The 10,423-nt window shown below is 34.2% G+C and overlaps 2 protein-coding genes across 2 annotated transcripts; one reads left to right on the top strand and one right to left on the bottom strand.

Moving 5' to 3' along the window:
- Positions 1-2,261: 2,261 nt before the first annotated feature.
- Positions 2,262-7,454, top strand: LOC145015748 (beta-fructofuranosidase, soluble isoenzyme I-like). Its single transcript, XM_078974222.1, has 7 exons — positions 2,262-2,654; positions 3,046-3,054; positions 5,020-5,888; positions 6,150-6,314; positions 6,506-6,741; positions 6,826-6,913; positions 7,146-7,454. Exons 1-7 carry the CDS (start codon positions 2,309-2,311, stop codon positions 7,341-7,343), a joined length of 1,911 nt encoding a protein of 636 aa, XP_078830348.1. The 5' UTR covers positions 2,262-2,308; the 3' UTR covers positions 7,344-7,454.
- Positions 7,455-7,480: 26 nt separating this feature from the next.
- On the bottom strand, positions 7,481-8,798 carry LOC145015749 (transcription factor MYB4-like). Its single transcript, XM_078974223.1, has 3 exons — positions 8,557-8,798; positions 8,162-8,291; positions 7,481-7,987 (listed from the first exon to the last, which is right to left on the bottom strand). Exons 1-3 carry the CDS (start codon positions 8,687-8,689, stop codon positions 7,666-7,668), a joined length of 585 nt encoding a protein of 194 aa, XP_078830349.1. The 5' UTR covers positions 8,690-8,798; the 3' UTR covers positions 7,481-7,665.
- Between the last annotated feature and the right edge of the window lie 1,625 nt (positions 8,799-10,423).

Raw genomic sequence — 10,423 nt, 5'->3', positions numbered from 1 at the left:
GGGATTCTGCACCATCAATTGGATCTGATTGATACACAAGCAGATTTGGGACTTACAATTGGTATCAGAGCAATCCGGTCTCAAAACAAATCTCAATCATGCTCTCGGTTAAATGATATTCAGGTTCTTCACCATTCAAGGCTTGATTCTACGATTTTCAAGCTAAAGGGATCAAAATTGCTAGAAGGATTCGTGTTTTCATCTCATCTGGACGTTTACGGTCAAGACTGTTGAAGAGAGTACGGCCGTAAACGTCTTTCACAACTATAATCTACTGAATCTGCATAGACCGAAAACTATTCAGACCGGAAACTCTGACCGAAAACTCATTTGCGGCCATAAACAAGCTTCCGACCGTAAACTCCTCAAGTTGCAAATTGGTTACGGCCGTAAACTCTTGGTCGTAAATAGTCTAATTGATTTAACTTTTGGTTCTTCAAGTTAATAATATAAATTAGTTAATTGAAATCAGAAAAATCAAAAATCAAAAAATTAAAAATCAAAAAAAAAAAATAGTGTTATTTCTCTTTTATTTCTTGTTCAGAAAAATCTAAAATTCAAAAATATTTTTGTTTTTGTTTTATTTTTTTTTTCAGAAAATATGAAAAATCCAAAATATTTTGTGCTAACTTTGTTTTTAGTTTTGTGTCTATATCAAATTTTGTTTTGTCTTGAAAAGTGAATTCAGATGTAGATAAGACTGATGGGGACTGAATCAAAATTTTCTGAGCCAAGGTTTCATTTGTGATCATCGAAGAGTTCTCATTCGAAGGAGCAATAAATGGGGACTATTCTTTCAACATTCAATTTTTCTACCCCAGTAGCAAGGTGAAGCTGACTTGAAGATTATGTGACAGATTGCATTGAAGTCTCCTCAATCAATTTCCTGATATTTTTGTATCTGCTGAAGTGATCCAGAAGATTAGTTCTCTCTATTATTCTATCTGAATATTCTCAAGCTGAAAGCGTCATTTTTCAAGAATCTCTACATGAAGCCTCCCCACCCAATGTGCGTTCAAAGCCAAATTCTAAAGAAAAGTTCAACTGCTCAAGATGAAATCATTCATTGAAAATTAATCAAGTTCATTTTGAAGCCTTGAAGAAATTGAAGATTAAAGTTGAGGCCAAGCTCCCAAATAAAGATTAACAAGAAAAGCCAGCTACATTTTTAGGGGAGCTTGTTGGGTTAATTAGAAAATAAAGCTATAAACCAAGGGGGAGATTGTTGGGTCTAAAATTATGGTTTATATTTTGATTTTCTAGGTAATTGTAATTTTCCGTCTAGAACCGAAAAGTGTTTACAACCCAATGGGTGTTTACAACCGTAAACCCATTTATGGTCCATATTCCCTAAGTATATATATAGGTGTTAGATGGTTGAGGAGTGATTGATGAACAAATGAGTTTACGGTCAAGAGAGAGAGAAATGAGCATAAGTGTGTGTGTTAGTGTATGATTCTTGTGTAAAGAACTTCATTCTAATCAAATCATACAAGATTCATATTCTTCTTCTTCTTCTTCTCTTTTATTTTGATCTGACATCATCCGTTTGATTAGGATTCCATACCATCAAACGGATCTGATTGATACACAAGCAGATTTTGGACTTACAGTTTCCAAAAAACTCAAACCGCATATGCGGTGTGGTTTGTGGTTTCAACTTTAAACCGCACCAAACCAAACCGCGAACAACCCTAGTTATAATATTTGCCATTTTCCGAAAATAAAAAAAAAATAAAAAATAAAATAAAATAAAAACCATGCCATTTATGTATTTTTCTTGTAATAATGAAATAATAAAAGTGATGTAATATGGTCATTTTATATGCGTTTAATGGTGAAATTTAACAAACACGGAGAAAAAAAAAAATCAAAGACCATCGTTATAACAAATCATATCCATAAAGTTGAGAGAGAGAAGACTTGGAAAATGAGTTTCTTTTTGGAAAAGTTGAAAGGTCGTCTCTTTTAAAATATTAGTTTAGTTCAAGATTAGATTAGAAGGTGTTAGAATCACAGGGACCAGTTATGTAGTTTAATTGAACTATAATTGCTTTCTTTATGCTAAGTTGTTCTTGCTAAACATGATTGGCTTTCGATGCAAATAAAGGTTGTTCTTGCTAAACATAATACTTTACAAAATATTTTTTTTTTTTAAAGAATGAATTCTTTTTCGAATTTATATATGTCTTTGGGCCCACTAATACCACCAAACCCTAAGCTAAGTTGTCAAGATCCTATAAAACCTTAAAGACATTCTTGAGGTTTACACAGTGTGTCAAGAAGTGTCATCACTCATCAGTCCACTATGGATTCTTCCACGACCCCTCTCATTGATCGGGATGACCTAGAACGCCGGCCAGATTCCACCGGATCTCCGGCAGATGGATCTTCTATCGTTAAAGTCCTCGCCGGTTTCTTTGTTTCCATGCTAGTCCTTTCATCTATGGTTGTTGTAATGTACAACCAATTACAAAGACCACAAGGTGGCCGGCAGTCCACTACCACCACAACCACGTCAGCATCGTCGGGAATTGAGGTGAAACCGTCGTCAAGAGGGGTGGGGTGGCCGGAGAAGATGGGTGGTGGTGATGATAGCATAGAATGGCAACGATCTGCTTACCATTTTCAACCCGATAAGAATTTCATCAGCGGTATGTAGCCTTTAATGATTATGTTGTTGATATAAAGAATTAAGAGAAATTAAATTGATTCCTACTTTTTATGCCTACAAATGTTCCTACCCAATAAAATTATGACAAGTGTTATCATTCCATATTTTTTTAACTAACTCATTAAGGCTATATTAGGAATATATCAATTACAATTAAATTGAATAATGATTTGTCATAATTTTAGTGAGTAGGAATAATTGTAGGTATAAAAAGTAGGAGGTAATTTAATTTCTCAAGAATTAAATAACATTATAATTTTTTATTTAATTTGTTTTGGAATTTGGAAATGATGATTTTCTAATGTATGTTTTGTATTTGTTTATGTTGGGTTCTGGCGTATTTTGATGGATTTTACTGATCTTCACTTCAGACCCTGATGGTACGTATTCATTTAATGAATTATTATCATTTCATTTGACATGTGCATTAGTAAAAAAAGTTATTAATCCTTAATTATTTAAAATGCTTGTGAGAAATATACAAAATAAAAAAAGTTGTGTGCAATTAAAATAGATATTATAGGTATGATGTCCATCGTTAATAAAAGAATAAGAAGTTTAAAATGTTGAGGGTAATAAAATGTTCAGTTTTTCTCAATCAAATTCAAACTACTTATATAGAAGTTTATAACTCGGGTCATTACTTTTTTTATAGGGAGAATTTCATATATGCCTATCTTAAACCTCAAAATATCATATTTGCCCAGCTTAATTTTTTAATATCATATTTACCCTTCATAAACCTTCAAAATATCATATTTACCCAAATCCTTTTTTATAATGTTTTTAATATTTTATAATCATTTTTATAACTTAAAATTACTATAATAATTAAAAAAATTAACAATATTATCCTTAATTCTATGATAATGGAATATGAACTTCTAAATTGTTGGAATGTCGTCCTCTTGACAAACAAAAATATTCATCTTCAACCCTCTCTATGGAATGTATATTTTGATTGTTTAGTTTTTTGTTGATTATGTTGTAGATGAAGGATATTTTAGATATTACCATTGATATTTTAATGTTTAAAAAGTACATATACGATATTTTGATATTTAAGAAGGGCATATATGATATTATGATGTTTAAAAAGGACATATATGATATTTTGAAATTTTATGAATGGTAAATATGATATTTAGAAATTTTAGGAAGGGTAAATATGATATTTAGAAATTAAGTTGGGTAAATATGATATTTTGATGTTTAAGAAGGGCATATATGAAATTCTCCAATTAATGAAGATACACAACGAGGGTCGTATTCATACGATTTTGCACTTCTCGACAAATATAATCTGTTTCATTATTCTAAGTGGTTATTCTCTTTTGGGTAATAAAGAACTTGTTATTCTTAACTCTTGGGTTCAGGAATTCCTATATAACTTAAGTGACACAATAAAAGTTTTTTCTCTTCTTTTATTAACTGATTTATGTATCGGATTTCATTCGCCCCATGGTTGGGAACTGATGATTGGCTTTGTCTACAAGGATTTTGGATTTGTTCATAATGAGCAAATTTATATGTCTTTTATCCGGTCAAATTTACGGTTTACAACTAATTCAATCAATAAGTAACAAACAACTATTAAGCACCTTATATTTCGACTTTATAGATTTAAATAAAGGTTGTAACTATTAGAGAAATTTTATTTGAAAAAAAAAAAGTAAGTGTTACATTGGTTTAGGACATGAAATATTAGATAATTTTAGGTTTTATTAAAATTTTAGTTAATTAATAAAAGTTTGGTAAAGTAGTTTTGGTTGAGATTTTTTTGACTTTTCATTTGACCTGCGTAGTGATTAGGGAAAAGATTAATATTTCAGATTCGTATTAAAAAAATTATTTATTCATGTTTCGAATATTAATACTTTTTAATTAATATATGTACTTCATGCATAAATAGTTACACAATAATCACATTATTAGAATATTGTATCGAAGTGTCACATGACACTACATAATTAACTTAAATAACGTGATTATTATACTTTTGGCATTTGTATTCTCACATTTTCCTTGAAAACCCTCATATAATCTCAATACACATACTAAACCCATATTAAACACAAAAATCCATTATTAAAATGTTCGACTATTAAAATCTTCTCATTATTCCAAAACCTCAACATCAAAATAGCACATATTATTGATGTAAACCATAGACTATCCAACGAATATAAAAAACAAGAAGTTAAATATATATATATATATATATATTATTAAAAAATAAGAAATAATAAGATCATGATTGGTAATGTTAAAAATGTGATTTTTTGTTTTTTAATTTTATTTTAGTTTGTAGTAATATTTGGATTCATTGGATTTTGAATTTTCAGGTCCATTATACCACATGGGTTGGTACCATTTATTCTACCAGTACAACCCGGATTCCGCCATTTGGGGCAACATCACATGGGGACACGCCGTCTCCAAAGACCTAATCAACTGGTTCCACCTCCCTCTCGCCATGGTTCCCGATCACTGGTACGACATCCAAGGCGTCATGACCGGCTCCGCCACCATCCTCCCCGACGGCCAAATCATCATGCTCTACAGCGGCAACGCCTTCGATCTCTCCCAGCTTCAATGTCTCGCATACCCTCTCAACTCCTCCGACCCCCTCCTCCTCGACTGGATCAAATACTCCGGCAACCCCATCCTCTTCCCCCCTCCCGGCGTCGGCCTCAAAGATTTCCGGGACCCTTCCACTCTCTGGATCGGACCCGACGGTAAATACCGAATGGTGATGGGATCGAAACATAATGATACGATCGGGTGTGCTCTCGTCTACCACACCACCAATTTCACACACTTTGAGTTGTTGGATGATGTGTTGCATTCGGTTCCGGGTACGGGTATGTGGGAGTGTGTGGATCTTTACCCGGTATCTACTACTGATACGAATGGGTTGGATATGTCGGATCATGGGTCCGGTTCGGGTGGTGTTAAGTATGTGTTGAAGCAGAGTGGAGATGAGGATAGACATGATTGGTATGCGATCGGGTCATACGACCCGGTGAAGGATAAATGGTACCCGGATGATCCGGAAATGGATGTGGGTATCGGGTTGAGATATGATTATGGGAAGTTTTATGCTTCGAAGACGTTTTATGACCCGAGTAAGAAGAGACGGGTTCTTTGGGGATATGTTGGTGAAACGGATCCTCAAAAAGATGACCTTATTAAAGGATGGGCAAATATTTTGGTATATAAACAATTAATTAATTATAAACACTTTAATAATATTTACACTCTCCAAACAATTAAATAAATACGATCATGGTACATTTCAACATCTAGACAACGTGACACTTTTGTCACTTTATATGGATGATATGATAATGAGATGCTATTAAAATCCATTAATTATTAATTATCCATTAAAGTAAATATATACTTAAAAAGTAGAATTTTATAAGTTTTTTTAAAAGAGATGCGATTATTTCTTTTTAAAATTAATTTACAGAACGTTCCAAGATCCGTGATATTGGACACTAAGACACAAAGAAATTTGATTCAATGGCCGGTTGAGGAAGTCGAAACTTTGAGGTCTAAAAAGCACAACGAATTTAAAGACGTGGAGTTGCAGCCTGGATCACTCATACCACTTGATATAGGTTCCGCCACACAGGTATTGTACCAACCATTTTCATTTTATCTATCCCCTGTGGATTGGCCTCCTTGAAAACACCAGTCAGTGAGTCACTGTGTAACTAGTTTACAGTGTAGGCCAAATAGATAACTCAGAGTTAACAGAAGAATAACTTTTTTTATGTAGTTAACAGTGATATGGACTGATAATTTATTTGACAAATATTATAGTTGGACATAATTGCCTCATTCGAGGTAGACAGTGCGATGTTGGGTGCAACCCTAGAAGCCGATGTTTTGTTCAACTGCACCACAAGCGATGGTTCAGCCGCAAGGGGTGTTTTGGGACCGTTTGGGCTCGTGGTCCTAGCCGATGCATCACTAACAGAGCAAACTCCAGTGTATTTCTACATTGCAAGAAACATTGATGGCACCTCGAGAACTTATTTTTGTGCTGACGAATCAAGGTTGCTATTAGCTTCTTTTCCTTCTTCCACTTTTGCCCTTATTTAGTTTGCTAAACAATTTATGGAATTTAATTTTCCATGTAGATCATCAAAGCTTTTAGATGTGGGCAAAATGGTGTATGGAAGTAGTGTTCCTGTCCTTCATGGTGAAAACTACAACATGAGATTATTGGTATGTGACTTCTCTAAAACTAGGGTTTATAAAAGATAATCATAAATTACATTTTTGGTCCCCGAGTTGATTTTTTTTTCAATTTTGGCCCCAAAAAGTTTTCTCTTGCAACTTTAGTCCCAAAAAATTCTATTTGAGGTTCTTGTAGCGTTTTCTTTTTTGTTTTCTTTTTTGTTTTTTTGGTCTTGGTTTGTAATAAAATGACTGTTTTACAAATTTGCCCTTAATACAGGTGGATCATTCAATAGTAGAAAGCTTTGCACAAGGAGGAAGAACAGTGATAACATCAAGAGTATATCCTACAAAGGCAATCTATGAATCAGCCAAAGTATTCTTGTTCAACAATGCAACTGGCATCAATGTTAAGGCATCACTCAAGATTTGGAAGATGGGTGGGGCACAATTAAACCCTTTTTCCCTCTTTAAATAGGTTCAGTTTTACTCATTGTGTTTCACTAGGGGCATTTTGGTCATTTCCTATGCCTGTTGTAGTAGGTGTAAGCTTATAAGTTACAAATCCCACTCATTCATGTTTTTGTAAGTTGCAACACCCAAAACTCAAAATCATGATTAAGACAGATTTTATAAAGAAAGAAAGAAATAACAAATTGATATCGAAGTTGAGGAAATTGTTGTTTAATTTACAGCAAACAGTTAAAAAGTTTTCAATCCTTTCATTCGGGATTAAAGACTTTACCTCTTTTGAAACAGTTACTTTTGTCATATCAGCTTTCCACTTGATACCCTTATCTTCATTCCTCCTCTAAAACATATTCTTGATTTAAATCTATGAGTAATCGATTCTCTATACGTGAAGAATGTGATGATGTGTCATCAGAAACTCTTTCGGATACCAATGACTCATTTGATAATCTGTGAGATGCTATTGACTCATTGGAAATAAAACTTGGAGGTTGACTTGTAAATTGCATAATCTGTTCGATTGAAGAACTTTCTTCTTTTTTGGAGAAATCTTGATTGTGTTTAGAAGTGCGTTTTTTCAGGTGTGTGTGCCAATGGTTTTTGATCTCGTTATCACTTCTTCCTGGTAATTTTGCAGCTATGGCTGACCACCTGGAAAACAATCACAAATTTATATAAGCGTAGCCAAAACAATGCATAAATGGTGGATTATGTTTAGCCATTTATGATTATGTCATAGAAAACTGATTTTAGAAGCGAAAAAGGTATAAACATTGAACAGATTCCTCCAATTCGAAAAGGTGAAAATGAGATTGGATCACATACTTGTTTCCCATTTCTCTATGATACTTGTCGATGAGATCTTCTTCTTCTTTACTAAAATTTCCACGTTTCACAGTTGGTCGAAGATAATTCATCCAACGCAATCTACAACTCTTGCCACATCTAGCTAACCCTAGTTTTTTTTTAGAGAAATTAAACAGAAATTTAATGATTATCTCGAACTAGCGATTAAAAGCTTGTGAATTTCGCTATTGACAAAAGATAAAATGGGGAACAGAAACGATAATATCAGATTGAAACCAGAAACGAAATTTCTCCCCATTTTCCTCGAAATATACAGTTCGCAATTGAGAACAAAGACGCAATTCGAAAGAAGTGCAATTGGGTGAAATTCAAACGGATATGAAGACCAGGAATGGATGAAAAATCGATGGTACCTGCATATTTGGGAAGTTCACGCCAATTCCAATGGCCATAACGTTGAACGTAAGCTCGTAATTGGTTATCTTCTTCTTCGCTCCAAGCTCCTTTCTTGATACCATTTTTGTCAACGCAAGGTGCTCTCACCATTGTTGTTCTTCAGATCTCTCTTTGACTCTCTTCTGTTTCTCTCTCTGACACTGTTTCTCTCTCCTCAGCTGCCATGGTGATGAGTCCAAAGTCTAAAGGTTAGTTAGCAATCAACATCCATTATTTTAATAGGACATTTACAGTCTAACTACCGCATTTGCGTTATAAACTCATATAGACCCCCTTTACTTTTTTAGATTGACAGTTTCAACCCTTGTTTTTTGGGAACATGTCTCGCCTATCCTTTACCAACTTCTAGATCCCTATGAATATAGAATATATGTTTAAGTACAAAACTTAATTACAAAGAAAACTTTAGTTCTTAAAGTTTGTTGAGTGGAAGCATGTTAACTTAAACTATCGTTGGATGATAATATGATAGTAGTTATTTGTTAGTTAGAATTTGTTAAAAATGAATTGTAAATTGCTAGTATTCATATAAGATTGTTTAGCTTGCATCTCCATCTTCCTGTCATTTTTTTCTATTTAGATATGCCCATGATGAGAATTATTTGTGGATTTATTTTGGTAATGTGATCCTCTATTTCTAGTTTAGCACGTGTTAAAATTGGCATGGATTTTCAATTACACACATGATATCATATATATAATTCCTAAATATGTATATACATAGTATGTTAATAACCGGTAAATGAGAAGTCATTTAAAGTTACCATATATATTTTTAATTTTTATTGCATACATATTATGGATGAGTATTTGATATGACCCTTAAGTGGGTTAGTCTCTAAGAAGATAGAGTGAAGAAGAAGAACACACAATACTTGGAATAATTTTTTGTACTTTTTCTTCCCAAATGAAATTACAAAACTTAAATAAGAAAATATTACCTAAACTAAATGCACTTTATTAGAGAACATTGGCAATGGAAAGGAGATCATGCATGTTGGGAAAACTACTTCTTCCACTAACTGATCTAATATGTGCTTAATGTAATTGACTAATTCCTTTTGACCCTCCTGGAGCTTTTATCTCAATAGCAGCTTTCGGCCCGATTGTGGTCAGTTGATCTTCCATGGGCTTGTAGTGTTGAGTTGAGTCCAAGGCTGTATCAATGCCCTCCCCTTGAGACGAGATCTTGTCCTCAAGGTCGGAGATGATAACAGGTCATGGTTTATCGGTGTACGAAGGCCGTGTATGGTAACTTGTTGGTTGTTAAACCAAAAGGATAAAGAGGGAACTGAGAAATCCGTCGTAATGGGGCCTAAAGAGCAAAGCCACTCATAACCCAAAATAAGTTCACATCCCGTGAAGGAAAAAAGAAAAAGCAGTACCAGGAATGAGGTTCGATCCAAGGTGACAGGAATGTGAGGGCAATACCCGTGGCAATGTAGTGGTTCACTATTTCCGACGAGCACCGGAAATGGAGGCGTTGGTTGGACTGTTAAGTTGAGCAAGGAGGCGACGGTACTGTTGGAGTCGACAAGTATGCTAGATGGGCGGTCCTTAATAAGACCAATGAGTTTCATAGAGGTTGCGGTAGTCATCCTGAAAAAAAAAAAAATAGTCGGTGAAATAGAAAGAAAATGTGGAACAGTGGGATTGTCAGTTAGCAATGGTAAGGTGGAATCTGTTGGAAGGTCTGGTGTATTATCCATAATGAGTAAAAATTGGGGGGGGGGGAGAGAGAGAGAGAGAGAGAGAGAGAGAGAGAGAGAGAAAGAGAAAGAGAGAGAGAGAGAGAGAGAGAGAGAGAGATTGCAACGGTGTTCC

Source organism: Lactuca saligna, chromosome 9 (assembly GCF_052625555.1).
Source record: "Lactuca saligna cultivar CGN05327 chromosome 9, ASM5262555v1, whole genome shotgun sequence".
Lineage (NCBI taxonomy): Eukaryota > Viridiplantae > Streptophyta > Magnoliopsida > Asterales > Asteraceae > Lactuca > Lactuca saligna.
The sequence above is the reverse complement of the archived record's forward strand: the minus strand, read 5'-3'. Positions and strand labels throughout refer to the sequence as shown.